Below are 16375 nucleotides of genomic sequence, written 5' to 3'. Positions count from 1 at the left end.
GAGTTCCCTTCTGAATTTTAATATATGAAAGTGGCTGTAATGGAAAAGGGATAATTATTTTCCTAAAGTAAAATATCATCAAATTTTCATCAGTGTTGAATTTAGAAAATTTTAATATTTAATACCAAACACAATATAAAACTTGAACCTCACAGATAGAAGACCCATTGGAAAGCAATTACTCACTTTATGACTTTTACTCAAACATCATAAAATTGGGCAAAATTCGCTTTTTATTATACTGATTACTAATAATGCTCTAATTGGATTGAATAAGAGTGACTTAATTTTGTCAGTGATTCAAAAAATCTAAATTGCAGTGGATAACTAAAATCCTTTCAAAAAGAGGAACAAGGGGGGTCTCCCTCTGCTGTTGGATTTCCATTTGTGCATTTGTGGGGTGTCAGAGTCTGCAACATGATCAGAGCATGGGCAACTAGGATCTTGTCTTTTGGGAGCGAAAAAAAGGAGGCAGCGAGGTTGGTGAAATGAAGGACTTGAAGTGATCATAGGAATTATTCAGTCCAACTCCTAATTTCACACATGAGCAACCAGCTGGATGAATTGACTTACCCACTGTCACCCCACTGGTTAGTGGCAGACGGAGGCCTGGCAGCAGGCTCTTGTGTCCCTTCTGATTCCTTCTTCTCTATCTTGTGTTCTCTCAGTAATTGCAGGGATTGGGAGTTTATGGAACTTTGGTTTCTCTACTTCTAGATTCTCCTGCCTTTCATAAAAGTGGTGTTCTCTGTTTATATAATTGAACATTGCAGGTATTTGGCTGCTTTACAAGTCTCTGATTTTTGTATTTTCCTGCAACATTATCAAATAAAAATAGCACAGTACAATTTTTTCTTCGAACATATTCACTCATAGAAACAATGCATCTTCCATGGCCATATATTGCCACATCTAGATAAAAGATTTAGGAGTTTGGGAAACATAAAACTGTTCATTCATAATATATTTGGATTCAAGATTCATATAATATTGTTGTAGGTTTTTGGATATAACACACAGATATGGTGGCAAGATAACATTAAAAAAGCAAGTCAAACTTCATACATAAGAAAAATCAAACCTAAAGTTCCCAACATTTTTAAATGAGAGAGAGTGAGCTATGGCTTTTCACCATTTTCTTACGTAATTCTTTTCAATTGTTCTCAGAAAAATGATTTTTAAGTAGGTAGAACCTTGCTTGAGGTCTATTCATTTAAAGAAATGATGACTTGTAAAAATCTTGAAGGTCTCTTAGGCTGTATGGTCTCGAAGGGCAACCCTTCATTGGGGATGATTGATTAAACATTGGGTATCCCCACCTTGGCAAAAAGAGTCTTCCCACCTTCAACCTGATGCAATTCTATGGTTTTGGATTCTTGGGACTAATTTTGGTGTGTGTTAAAGTCTGAAAAAGGTAGAGGAGGGAATGCATCAAATTGAGTAGCAGATATAGTTGATGTGTCCTTGCACTTGCTGAATATTGTTTATTCAGTAAATAGATTTAAAGGAACTCATTTCCTGAGAACCAAGGCTTTTCCCATTGTGTCTGTCTGTTGCCATATGAGCCTTGAATTGGTCAGGAAGATCACTAAACTGCAGTTATGTAGCAAAGAGACCCAGAAGCACAGTGGCTTAAAGAACAAAGTTTATTTCTGTTTCATGGAACAGCCCAAATATGAGTTAGCCTAGGTCAGTAGGGCACCTCTGCTCCATGTGGTCTTTGGAGACTTGCTTCATTTCACCTTATTGATTTGCTATTCGCAGTGGAGTGCTTCTCAAACTCATTGGTTTCAGGAACGCTTTACACTTGTAACAGTTATACAGGATTTTAAAGACCTTTTGTTTTTATTAGTCATGTCTATCAGTATTGATTGTATTAGAAATTAAAAGTGATAACTTTTAAAATCATTTATCCATTTATTCACAAATAGCAAGAATAAATCATTACATAACATAAATAACATTTTAAGAAAAACATATTTTATAAAACAAAAGAGAGAGATTTTTGCAATGCTTTTTTTTGCAATCCTTGCTAATATCTGGTTTTAGTGGAGGAGGGCTGGATTCTCATTCCTGCTTCTACATCCAATTTATTGTGACGTGGGGTGTTTGAGGGGGGAAGGAGGTGTGGGGGTTGAAATATATGAAGAAAGTCACAAGGACATGGAGTTGGAAATGGCAAAAATATCCTAATAGTGTTTTTCAGAATCCTATAGATAGTCTTCTTTAATACCGCACCAAAACTTGACAAGAAGCAATTTCTTTAATGTCAGTGAACTTTTTGTACTTGGTTACATTTACATTGATCTATCATTCCCCTTTGCCCAGGCATGATTATTTAATGTCAGGAATTGGTCATTTGGGAATTATTTGTTCACTGAGTTACACAGGTCTTTCAAATGTTGACACATCCTATCTAATAAAAGAGTAATATGCAAATTAACCATCACTCCGCTACACCCACCAGCCAATCAGGAGTGAATATGCAAATAAACCCAACCAAGATGGCTACCGCCACAGAGAGCAGGAGGGAGGCTTGGGTTTCCCCGGCAATGGAGGAAGCTAAGCTTTCCGCCTGCCCTTGCCAGCCTAGGCCTCCACTCAAGGCTACAAAGTTTCAATGACAGAAGATACATAAACCCAAAGAGAAATGGCGGCAGCCACGGAGCTGGAAAGAGCAGGAGGCTAGGGTTGCCCCTGGAGATGGAGGAAGCCAAGCTTTCCGCACACCCTGGCCGGCCCAGGCCTCCGCTTAAGGCTACAAAGTTTCAATTATAGAAGATACATAAATCCCAATAGAAATGGCTGCCGCCACAGAGCAAGCAGAAGGCTTGGCTCCGCTCCAGGCTACAAGGTTTCAGTTGTAGAAGATAAATAAACCCCAGATACCAGGGCCTCTGCTTGGGTCGCCAGAGGGCGTGGCCAGCCTGCAAATCACCACAGGCCCCTCGCCCAGGCCGCCCCACACCCCAAGGGAACCCCCACCCTGATCCGGGACACCCTTCAGGGCAAACCAGCTGGCCCCCACCCGTGCACCAGGCCTCTATCCTATCTAATAAAAGAGTAATATGCAGATTGACCATCACTCCAACACAAAAGATGGCTGCCCCCATGTGGTCAAAGATCCTGCCCCCATGTGGACACAAGATGGCTGCCACAAGATGGCCAGCAGGGGAGGGCAGTTGGAGGGACCAGGCCTGCAAGGGAGGGCAGTTGTGGGCGATCAGGCCTGCAGGGGAGGGCAGTTAGGGGAAAACAGGCTGGCAGGGAAGTGGTTAGGGAGTGATCAGGCTGGCAGGCAGAAGCGGTTAAGGGCAATCAGGAAGGCAGGCAGGCAAGCAGTTGGGAGCCAGCAGTCCTGGATTGTGAGAGGGATGTCCGACTGACCCTTTAGGCCCGATCCCTGGTAGGATCGGGCCTAAAGGGTCAGTCGGACATCCCTCGAGGGGTCCCAGATTGGAGAGGGTGCAGGCTGGGGGACACACACCCCCGTGCACAAATTTCGTGCATCGGGCCTCTAGTGTCATTATAAATATCAAAAACATATTTTTTAATGTTTTCACTGATATCCTCAGAAAAGTTTTTAACTAATGGGAGGCTTTTAAGCATATATGTATTTTCTAGAATACTGTTTGCTTGAAAGCTTGAATTGTATCATCAACAAATATTTTTATTTGATTTTCTTGAAGTGACAATCTCACTTGTTCATTTTTAAGAAAATGTCTACAAATACTCAATTCAGAATAACAAGCCTTTGTGATTAAAAAAAAAAAAAAAAGCCAAGTGTTTACTCACATTTTATGCTAAGTTCCTTGTTTTGTTTTTTCACGTTTTCTCCACTTTCATATCACTTCTTCTTTCTGTCCTGAGTAAACGTTAAAGATAGGAGTGAGAAGACCTTTCTGTATGTGGCAATGACCCTTTTATTACCAGCCCTCCATTCCTGGTGGGGCTCGTGCCTTCTGGGAGGCTGTGTGGTGCCAGCAGCCACATGAGTCCTTGTGAGGAACACAGAAAACTCTTCAGACAGACCTTTTGGGTTAGTTGCTCACTGGAGCAACAGTACACAGCCTAGCTCTTTGGAGTAGCTCCTGTTTTCATAGGATTAAAAGCGAAGACTCTATGTATCCAGATGTTTAAGTTTGGGGATCTTATGATGGAATTCTCCCTTTCCTCTCTCTCATCTGGCTGCAGCCCTAGATTGGCTCTCTTTCTTTCTGCTTGACAAAACTGTATCCTGTTCATGAGAAGCAGCTATTTGATTTGAAAATATTGTGCAGGGGTTAATGACTTACACAGCTAGTACATGGTTGAGAGAAACTTGAATTCTCTGCCACCATTGTCTGTTCTCCTTATAGCATTTGTGAAGTTTACAGTGAGCATGTCACACAGCAAAGCAAGAACTGACAAGTGACAAGAATTGACAAGAACTGTCTAGCATTATGCCTGACAGCAAGGCGGAGCCCAATTACCACACGTTTACTTCTTCATCACTTGCCTCTTTATGCTGATCCATATTGCTCTTATTCACAAGCCATATCCTGTATTCTGCTGCTTTTTGTGTGCTTAGAACTCTCCTTAAACATTGATAATTGGTTAAAATAATACCAAAAAATGTAAAACCACAATGACACATAATAGCCACTTTTTAAAAAAATATATTTTATTGATTTTTTACAGAGAGGAAAGGAGAGGGATAGAGAGTTAAAAACATCGATGAGAGAGAGACATCGATCAGCTGCCTCCTGCATACTCCCTACTGGGTATGTGCCCGCAACCACGGGTACATGCCCTTGACCAGAATCGAACCGGGGACCCTTGAGTCCACAGGCCGACGCTCTATCCACTGAGCCAAACCAGTTAGGGCAATAGCCACTTTTTGAACATTGAGAACTAATTTATGAACTACACCCTTTTCAAAGAAGCTGGAGTTCATTGGAGAGGAAGACCTACAAACGGCTGCACAAAACGGTTTCAGGAAGCAGGAGGCCTACAGACTAGTGCCTGGAAGATTGATCAGGAGGCATCGAGGCAGAGGGGTAGAGATGACAGGTGGCACGCAGACAAGGAGACCCAGGAGTTAAAGCACACGGATGGGAATCAGTGGACAGCAAGGCACTTGGCCTGGAGAGAGCAGGGGATGCTTACTGGGAAGAGTGGACTTAATCTTGCATGGTCACCAGAGACCAAGCCGTCCTCCAGGAGCATGGACAGCGAGGCAGAAGCATTTTACCTTCTCAGATGGGAAAGAGGAAGAGGCTTTTTTTTTTTTTAATGCTCTAGAGAATAATGCAAGGAAATGATGATTAGGAAAAGTGATGTTGTTGGAAATAAGACATGGCTTCTGAAAGATAGGGAAGCCCATGTTCTTCTATCTGGCAGTTTCTCCCCACCTTCTGCTTGGGTGTCCTTCTGGTTTCAGCTACAGTGACACCTCCTGGCAGAGCCTTCCCCTCCCACCTCACTCTCCACAACTGGGCTGGGTGTCTTTTTATGTACAGCTTCTCTGCATCCTGTGGATACCTTGCTACATCATAATTGTTTGGATTACCCAGGAGATGGCAAGTTCTATGAAAATGGAGAACTTGTCTTATTGCATCTTCATGCTTAGCAGGATTCCTAATTCATGGTAGCCACTCAATAAATACTTGAAAGAGTGTGTGAGTGAGGAGCATCCTATATAATAAAAGAGTAATATGCAAATTAACTGTCACTTCGTGATAAAGATGGCGGTGCCCACAGCCAATAAGGAGGGAATATGCAAATTTTTTAAAATATATTTTATTGATTTTTTTACAGAGAGGAAGGGAGAGGGATAGAGAGTTAGAAACATCGATGAGAGAGAAACATCGATCAGCTGCCTCCTGCACACTCCCTACTGGGTATGTGCTCGCAACCAAGGTACATGCCCTTGACTGGAATCGAACCTGGGACCCTTGAGTCCGCAAGCCGACACTCTATCCACTGAGCCAAACCGGTCAGGGCGGGAATATGCAAAATGACGCAACAAAGATGGCTGCGCCGGCTGGGGCCACGGAGCCAGCGGGAGCGGGCGGGAGGCGGGGGCTTGGCTTCCTTGGTCGCCCCAGCTGGCTCCATGGCTGCCACCCAGACAAAGCATTGCGGCAGGGCCGAGGCAGAGGTGGTTAGGGGCAATCAGGCCAGGAGGGGAGGGCAGTTAGGGTGATCAGGCCGGCGGTGGGGGAAGTTGGGGGTGAGCAGGCCAGCAGGGGGGGCAGTTGGGGGTGAGCAGGCCAGCAAGGGTGGCGGTTGGGGGCGAGCAGGCTGGCAGAGGAGCAGTTTGGGGTGATCAGGCTGGTGGGGGGGCAGTTGGGGACAATCAGGCCAGCAAGGGGGGGCAGTTGGGGTGAGAAGGCCAGTGGGGGAGCAGTTGGAGGCAAGCAGGCTGGCAGGCAGAGTGGTTAGGGGTGATCAGGCAGGCAGGCAGGTGAGTGGTTAGGAGCCAGCGGTCCCGGATTGTGAGAGGGATGTCTGACTGCCGGTTTAGTCTGTCTTAATCCAGCAGTTGGACATCCCCCAAGGGGTTCCAGATTGGAGAGGGTGCAGACCAGGCTTAGGGACACCCCCCCCCCCATGCATGAATTTCGTGTACCAGGCCACTAGTACAATAATATTAGCACAAAGATATTAAGGCCTAGTTGATTTAAAAGTGGTAAGGAAGAGGAGACCTTCAAAATAAGAGTAAGTGGGTGGGCGGCAAAATGATTGCTCACCACATAATGAATGCAAGATTTATTCTAGATTATCTGCTCATCTTATTATTTCCTCATGTTACTTTCTCTTAATTGAGAATTTAGAATTAAATTATTAATGATTTGTTTATACTTTAAATGTCACTGTCAACATGTAAATACTCTGAAAGCAGCTATTTCATATACTAGCTTTTAGTTTAAAGTTAATTAGAATTCTTGAATAATTTGAGCGTAGCAATATATTATTAATGCTATTAGTCTTGTTTGTGAACAGAAAGTAAATGTGTGTGTTTTTTAAATGAGAGCTGTTAAAAGTACATGAACTTTGGCTTTTTATGATTTTAATAAGACTTATTCATTGCAGAAAAAATATAGTTATAATTACTTGTGTAATCTAATAATGACATACAAACATTTAAGAAAAAAAAGCAAAAATCACCCAAGATAATCATTACTTATACATAATCTCTAAGTAACTTTTGGTAAATATTGCCAGGCATTTTTCATGCACACACTTGGTGTGTGTGTGTGTGTGTGTAAATATATGCCCACTTTTAATAAGGTACACTGTTTATTCTGCATGTAATCTAATTGTAACCTAAAACGTGAATATGCCTGTTGCATGTCTTTAGCCCATCTGATGTGGTAGATAGTTCCATGCACCTCTGACAGTATCCCACCTCAGGTATAAGCTGTGCTATATCTCTGTTCCCGCTTTTCCCAAAGCCACAAGGTCACCTAAACACATGAAAGTACAACCTAGAAATATGGAGCCATTCATTAATACTGAAACCTCAATCAGTGGGGGGTAGGGGTTATAGGATAAATGCCCAGCCTCCCCGCCCCACTTCCCAGTCCTGTGTTGGGAGAGTTGTAAGTGGAACTGAGATGCCTGCAGCAGTAATCAGCTTGGTCCTGAAAACCATAATGGATTATCTCCCTCTCCTGCCTTACTTTCTCCATTTCTCTGTTCTGTTTCCTGGGATCACCTCTCAAATAACAACCTGCATCCATACCCTCGTCTCAGGATCTGCTCTCATAGATTCCCATGTAAGCACGTGCTAACCTCCCATTATTGAAGTTAGATTTGTTTGAATGTGTATTACTAGAAAAAGAATTATAGTGTAAATCCATGCACAAATGCCTTTATATATAGGTCTAATTAGTTTTTTTACATTCAGTGTTGGGTCAAAGGATATGCAGAATTTAAAGATCAAACTACTCCTTAGAGAGGTTATTAAATTTGTAGAGTAGTATTTAAATTTGTAGATTCTATACACTGCTGACTTCTGTGTGCTAAATTCTTTAAATATTTTCCAGACATGGGTAAAAAAAAAAAAATCTGTGATATTTTTGCATATGTTTTTGATCACATATATTTTTGTCTATTGTGTTTCCTGTTTATTATTCTTCTCCCCATTTTTCTCATTGGGTGTTTTGATATTTTAATAAATTTTTGTGGGCTCTTTGCATATTAGAAATAGTAATTTTTGTAATATATTATAATTTCTTTAATCTTTTGACTAATTTTGTGCTTCTTAATGGCCGCTCTCATTGGCTTCATTCCCAAATTTTACTCCCTCTCTCTCTGTCTTTCTCCCTGTGTTGACATTCTCACCATTTTCCCCTCTTTCTAGGCCTTTCACCTCATTTTTTTCTCATCTCTTTCCTTCATCTGTTTCCTTTCTCCCTAATTTCTGTTCTAAACATGAAATTGATTGATCAGTCCATTCTGCTTTGCAGTGATTCTCCCTGGGTGTGGAGGAGAGTCCACATCTGAATCAGTGGGAGAGTTGGTTTTTTAAGCTTCCTGTTGCTCAGACTCTTGATAATCACAGTCACAGTTAGTTAGGGGGGTGTTTGTGCGTGTGTGTGTGTGTGTGTGTGTGTGTGTGTGTGTGTGTGTAATCTCTTAGCTAAGTAGAGGCAGAAAAAATCAGGAATCACTGGCTGGCAGGTCTTAGAAGGCATGGAAACGCGACTCACATTTCTCTTCTCTTTGTTTCTATGATTAAACCCACAGAGACCCTGTGCCCTCAAGGCCCATCTCCAAGAAACTCTATTTATGTATGCTTGGCAGCTCAGCAAATTACTTTCTAAATTGATTGCTGAATATGCTGAAGGCATATGCTTGACCAGGTCTAGAGGACCAGCATCTTTTTAAAAGCCCGATCAATAGAAAAGGCTGCTATCTTTATATAATGCCTCAGGGTCAAGTCCAAATTATATTTGCACATCAGGGGAGCTTTCAAAGCTCAGGCAGATGCTAGCCCAGCCGTGGGCAAACTATGGCCCGTTCGGCTGTTCTATCCGGCCCGCGGAGCCGAAAGAGCCGAGGGTTCTCTTGCTCTCCCCTCCGCTCCTTCACCAGCAGCAGTGTTAACATGGCAATGTCGGGAAACACGCAGCTCCTCCTTCTGAGTGGGCGGGTTTATATCCGCCCATTCAGTAGAAGGAACAACCTCTCAATCTTCCAGAGGCTCCTTGTAATGCCCGCGGACGCCTCCCCCGACATCACCCTGGGAATGCGTAGACACGTTATCGTGGTGATGTAGGGAGACACGCCCCTGGAGAGCACAGTATCAGAGCGTTAGCTAAAAAGGAGACCAACAACACTGTTCCCAATGAAGTTGATGTTTTAAAGACCAAAAACCTTTCAACCCAGTCTACATTGGCATCTACATCTACGTCCCGGGCATAATTTGGAAGTTGCACTAAAGAAAATGTTTAATTTACTGTTTACACATTTTGTTCTTTTCTATTTGTTTTAGTTTTAAATTATTTTATTATATTTAAGTTTAATTTGAAAGGCTTTTGTACCTTTCCTTTGTTAGGCAATTTTATTTGCCTTTGCCATCTTCAATATAAGGTATGTTATTGTGCTATGATTCCTCCATTTTTTGAAGTTTCAAATTATAATAAGTGTTTACATTCTTCTTGTTAAAATGTTTGAAATGAATAAAACTATTGAAATTTAAAAAAAAAAAGACCGTACCCTTTTATGTAATGATGTTTACTTTGAATTTATATTAGTTTACACAAACACTCCATCCATGCTTTTGTTCCGACCCTCCGGTCCAGTTTAAGAACCCATTGTGGCCCTCGAGTCAAAAAGTTTGCCCACCCCTGTGCTAGCCTCTAGGGAGGAGTCACCGGTCTGCATTGTAGATTTATAGTCAGATTTCTACTGACTCAGGAAAGGAGGAAAGGATACTCTTGCATCCTTAGAGCACTCTAGACAGCTCACCACTGACCAGCAGCATCTTCAGGCTTCATTCTTTTCAATTTATTTATCAAATTTTAAACTCACAACGCATGAAATATTTCTTTGCATTCTGAGTTCTTTTACAATGTGCATTAAATATTATTTTGAATGGATTTAATTTATATTAACTCATTTAAATCTACAGTTGAATGTTTCTGAAAGGAATTTGCCATGTTTATGTAATAACATTATTAATATAAATATTAACATAAAAGTTACACATAAAAGGAAAAATAAGCAAAGATGTTGAAAGACAATCCCAGTTGCTATGACTGAGCTATAGAATTAGATTTCAGCTTCCAAAATCAAGGTAGAAAGATAGTGGGGTAACATAATTCTCACTTGGTAAGAGGAAGCATACTAAGTATTCACAGAAGGGAAGTACTTTTTTCCCCTTGGACTACATTTAAAAGGAAAAATATCATATGGAACTTACCCATTTGACTTAAGGTAATTTAGTGCTAACCTTTCTAATTAAACCCATTGCAGACATGGAAGCATTTTTTCTCGTGTTTATTTCTTACAATAAACCCTAGATATAATCAATCCGAAGGAAAAAGTTGATTTACCTGCATTGATACATCATTATCACCCAAAGTTCATAGTTTATATTAGGGTTCACTCTTAGTGTCTCACATTCTATGCTTGGACAACACTGCCTTGAATTTGGTGACAATCCATCATCATGATAGGTGGTATGGAAACTGAAAGGTAGATTTTTAAAACTGTTACTTTTCAGAAGTATGTCAAATGAAATTTTAAAAAAGCGAGCCCAAACCTATCTAACGCTAGATGGTAAAGTGAAATGTTCAGATCTGACCTATTTTTTGTTCGCTATGAAACCTCTACAGAACTGCTGATTAAAAGAAGAAACTAGATAAAAGAGCAGATTTACTGACACTTTAAAAAGCTTCTTTAGTTTTCTTCTTTAAAAAATCATGGAGTAAATAGCACTCAACTCTTATGCATATGGTCAAAATGCAAAGGAAGGTGGCAGGGTGACCACCAGCAGCATGTCTGACCTCCATCCTGGTGCTGGGGTTGGCTTTGCTCAGGGTAAGAAGATCCCCAGAAGCCTTCCATGGGACACCATTATTGATCGATATGCTTGTTGCCAAGTTGTGTCTCCAGTGACGTATCTGGGAGCAGATGTACATGAGATAATGAAAAATCCCATTATACATCGTGGTTTCGGTGGAGAATGTTGGAAGTCATTTCGAATCTACTGTGTTATGGTCCTAGTCTTGCTCAGATGCTTTATAAGTCTTCTTAGATTGAAATTAGTTGATGTGTAGTTTAATAGCTATTAAGCACCATTTATTAAGCCTTGTCTCATGATGCTGTGTGAGTCAGCTCAGAATGCCATAACAAAATACCAGGACTGGGTGGCTGAAAGAACAGAAATTTACTTCTCATGGTTCTGGAAGTTAGAAATTCCAGATGGAGGTCCTACAGAGTTTAGTTTCTGGGGAGCTCTCCTCCTGACATGCCACCTTCTCACTGCAGCCCTCACATGGCCTTTCCTCTGAGCATGTGAGGAGAGGAAATCTGCATGATTGGATTACAGGAGAGTTAACAAGATTATGTGCTCTCTTGAGGGTGGTTACACCTCTGAAGGGTCTGGGAAAGAGGATTACTCTGGCATTTCAAAGGAGTGTTAACCTAGATGCCCAAGAACAATAGGCAGGGCTGCTTAAGGCAAAGGTAAACCTTTTATAGGCCTAGGGTGTGACTACCTATCTGGACCTCCCCAGTTGGGGATTTAGGATTAGATCACCTTGTGAGGTTAATTTCAGTCACTGAAATTGTCAGATTTATTAGCCCCTTTTTCATTCCCATCCTCATCCTCACTGGTACTGGGTGAAAGGATATGTGTTGCTTTCAGGGAGGCAGGTACATTATCACACTACAGAGGGCAGCAACCCTGATCTTATAGGATCTGGGATGAAATAAGGAGGTTAGGTCAGTACAAATACATCTGACACTAAGCTTTCAGTGACATAAAGACATATGGATTGGATTAGTGACTATGTTCCTTAATAATGGACAAATGTGTATAGATGTATATCAAAATGTATATGGATGTGTACCACAAAGTGCTATAGCTATGATCAGAGATGCAAAAGAATTACAAACTTACTACAAAAATATGAGAAAGTTTGTGTTGGTATCATTGGATTACTCAGCAGTCTGTTTAAATCTTCACTAACTCCTCCCTGTTCATTACAAATGTGTTGAATCTGTGTGCACAATTAGATGTCCTATCTGATTATACAATGTTGTAAACCAAGCATGTAAAACTCAAAGGCTAACAGGTGTCTAATAAACAAGGTTTAAGTACATGTGGGCCGCAAAAAAGCAAAAGCTTCAATTTTTATAGAAATGTAGGTTTATTTTGATAGAGACATGCTGAATACAAAGGGCTGAAATAAATTAGTAATCCTATCTAATAAAAGAGTAATATGCAAATGGACTGTCACCCCAAGACACAAGATGGCCACCCCCATGTAATCAAAGATAGTGCCCCCATGTGGACATAAGATGGCCACCACAAGATGGCCTGCAGGGGTGGGCAGTTGTGGGCAGTTAGGGGTGACCAGGCTAGCAGAGGAGGGCAGTTGGGGTGACCAGGCTGGCAGATGAGGGCAGTTGCGGGGGACCCAGGCGTGCAGGAGAGGGCAGTTGGGGGGGACCAGGCATGCAGGGGAGGGCAGTTGGGGGGGACCAGGACTGCAAAGGAGTGCAGTTGTGGGTGATCAGGCCAGCAGGGAGGTCAGTTAGGGGTGACCGGGCCGGCAGAGGAGGGCAGTTGGGGGAGACCAGGCCTGCAGGGGAGGGCAGTTGGGGGGGACCAGGCTGGCAAGGGAGGGCAGTTAGGGGCAATCGGGCTGGCCAGGGAGCAGTTAGGCGTCGATCAGGCTGGCAGGGGAGTGGTTAGGGGGTGATCAGGATGGCAGGCAGAAGCAGTTAGGGGCAATCAGGCAGAGGCAGGTGAGTGGTTGGGAGCCAGCAGTCCTGGATTGTGAGAGGGATGTCCCAGATTGGAGAGGGTGCAGGCTGGGCTGAGGGACACCTCCCCCCCCCCCCCCCGACCCCATGCACGAATTTCATGCACTGGGCCTCTAGTCATTAACATAAAATAATAGAACATTTTAATAAAAATATTTTTTGAACATTAACTTACCAGACACTGAATAACTGCACAAATTAATAAGCCTAATGCAAATAAACCTATTTTTCTTGTTCTCTGAAAGTGAAGTATTTCCTGTTTGCACATCAAACAAGTCAGTCCAAGATTAATGACGTGGCAATTGGCTGCTAAAATTTCGCTGCTAGTATTAGTGGAGAGAAATGGTGCACCTGTGCATAAGGCGCGTAAGGGAAATGAATGTAACACGATTATAGTAGTCAGTCATTAGCGAACATTGTAGTTGGTTATTCATAATTATGTATAACAGGATATTGTAAAAATTAAGTTACGAAATTTTTATTAAAACGTTTCTTACATACCGTTATATTGGGTAGGCCACAAAAATATTCGTTGTGGGCTTCATGTGGCTGGGAGTTTGACATGCTTGTTGTAAACAAAGTAATTGCTGTGAAGTCAAGAACGATTGTTTTGTCTTTATGACTTTGAACATGAGTCAGGGGGTGGAGTGTGCCCTGAAGACTAATTCCCTTAGGCCTGGAATTAATCTGAGGTGTCCTACTGAAACAAAGAAGTTCGCCTGCCTGTTACTGAACCTTGTTTAAGGCTTGGAACAATGGGTTAATGATGTTGTTTTGTAAACATTGGATTGGAGGAGTTTTAGGGTACATTGTTCATTGATAACAATGAGGTTGATGATTTGCATCTGGTTTAGGTGAGACCTCCGAAGGGCCCTGCTGCTGAGACTCATTACATAGCAGGAATGTCTCTCTGTGACCAGCAGAATATTAAGACACCAGCTATGACTCTATCCCAGAAGTAGCCTGAAATACTACCAGTTGAGTATAGACTATCCAGAGAGAATATGTGATGGGATACTAATTGCTTTAATATCTTATTCTTAAATCCTTCAGTTCTCACCGAGGTAGATTATTGAAACACCCAAATATTGCAGGTTGGTAGAAGAACCTGTCATAAATATCTCATCCTGCTTCTTTTCCAAAATATGTAAAAATACGTTTCTTTGTCATTTTTTAGACACCCTGGTTGTGGAATACAAGGCACTGCTGGTACAACTACCCCTATCAGGTAAGGAACCATTGCTGTCTGGGTTTTTATATACATACAGTATCTTCCTTCAGTGAGTGTTCTGATTTAGGCAGGTCCATTAGGTGGGGCAGCCGCCTGGCGTTTTGGTCCCCTGCCCCCACACCTGTGGCTTGATGCTACATGTAGCCTAGTGAGGGAAGTAGTTGTGTTCTGGGTGAAGCTCAGAATCAGAGCTTAATTGCTTTAGCAGATGGAGTAAGTGTGGAAAGGTGCATTTGCTGGAGAGCAAGATACAATCAGTTCAGCAGGTGGATGGTTTCTGTTTCTAACAGTTGATCTGCTTTAAATTACTGAGGAAAAGCTGACAACAGCCCAGGCCTGTCTCAGTACCGAGTGGGAAAAGCTTGTGTTGAGCTGTAGCAGGCCTGCTGACTCCAGTTCACGGTGTGGCTTAGGCATAGCCTCTAAGTATGTGAATCAAACACCATTTCCTTGAGCACAGAAAAATGGGCGTGTACCATTACACATAGACACACACACACACACACACACACACACACACACACGAAAGAAAAAAAGATAATTGAAAATGAGATGAGATTAGAATCGTATTCCAGAAAGGGAGTATTTCAGATTCCTGCCCACTGATGTACCTTTGCCTCTGTCCATGAATTCAGAAATATTAGCGTGTCTGCTAGTCCCTAGATCAGTTACTATTTGAATATCAAAGTTGGGACTTTTCTAGAAATTTCTTGCTGAAAAGTTTCTAGATCGATTGGGATATGAAACAAATGCAACCAGGTATTTTGGTGATGTAATAAGAAGACATACATTATGAGAAGCAACTTGGATATTTGAGTTTGGGACTTGTTAGGGCTGTCTTTCTGGTGCACATAAGGTTAATGGGGAACAGGTGTGCCCTGTGTCATCTCTATCACCCACAGTGTCTAAACGGGGTGGGAACTGGTGTTGGATACTCCTTGGGCAAATTCAAGGTTAGGGACATGTTGAAATGCATTTCTATCTCTTTCATGTAGTTTATTCAGATTAGAAAATAATGTAAATAAGCATAACATGGTTCGAGAGGGCTGAGTATTTCAGGGCCATTTCATAGAGACTAAAGCAACATTGAAACCCAGTCGCTGTTGAACACAATTGTAATTCCCAGGCCCAACTGCTGTTTTACTATCTTAAATACTTGGAATATTGTCATTTACAGCTCTCCCTGTGTCCTGTAATGGTACACTGAGTGGAAAAACCCCTATATGTCTAGAATTCTATTTATAAAAACACATCAAAGCCTTCCAGGAACCTTAACTCGACTGCTGGCGTGGCAGCTGCTCTAATGCACTGCATTTATGAGGTAAATCCTGTCCCGTGAACGGCACTGAGACAAATGCCAGATGAAATGTAATACCCACTCTTCTTCATAACTGTAATGTGATCCGAAATAACTTTCACATTAATGGCGGGAGCTGAGCAATTGCTTATTTCTGAGAAAATGACTTGCTAGAGCAGTGGCTCAAAATGTAGCTGCAGACTGTTTCACAGATAGAACTATAGATTCCACCTGATAATGGGAGGGTCTGTCTGGTATATACAGTTATGTTTATATAAAATGAAAAGCTTCTTTAGTATAGAAGGAAAGATACCATATGTGGGGATTCAGATTAAGATTGTCTTCTACTGATAAGACATCATTGCTTATCAATTAATAATTCGGCAATTAACTCTCAAAATCTAGGACCAGTTCATGATCTCTCATGGAAAGAGTGGTCATTCTTTTTAAATATATATATTTCTATTCATTTCACAGAGGAAGGGAGAGGGAGAGAAAGATAGAAACATCAATGATGAGAGAGAATCATTGATTGGCTGCCTCCTGCACACCCCCCACTGGGGATCGAGTCTGCAACCCCGGCATGTGCCCTTGCCTGGAATCGAACCTTTAGTCCACAGTCCAACACTCTATCCACTGAGCCAAACCAGCTAGGGCCAGTGTTCATTCTTGATACTTTCCTTATACTAACAAAAAAAATGAACAGCTTTCTTTTTATGTTTGTGGGAAAAAACATTAAACAGCATATAATTATTACACATGTAATTATAGTGCTTTGTGGATAAATATATTTACATAAATATATAGGTTATAGTTCAGAGGCAGTCTCATGCCTTAAGAGCACTTTTTTTAAATGTATA

General features: G+C 41.7%; 1 protein-coding gene across 2 annotated transcripts in view; it reads left to right on the top strand.

Moving 5' to 3' along the window:
• The window catches only part of CERS6 (ceramide synthase 6), a 264685-nt gene that overhangs the window by 185443 nt on the left and 62867 nt on the right, over window positions 1-16375 (top strand). For both annotated transcript variants that reach the window (XM_080667729.1, XM_080667728.1), the window contains exon 5: window positions 14165-14215. In XM_080667729.1, coding sequence (XP_080523855.1) covers window positions 14165-14215 — 51 coding nt within the window. The remainder of the gene's footprint in view (window positions 1-14164; window positions 14216-16375) is intronic.

The sequence above is a fragment of the Plecotus auritus genome (assembly GCF_963455305.1).
Source record: "Plecotus auritus genome assembly, chromosome: 5".
NCBI lineage: Eukaryota > Metazoa > Chordata > Mammalia > Chiroptera > Vespertilionidae > Plecotus > Plecotus auritus.
Note: the sequence above shows the minus strand (reverse complement) of the source record. Positions and strands in the feature narration are given on the sequence as shown.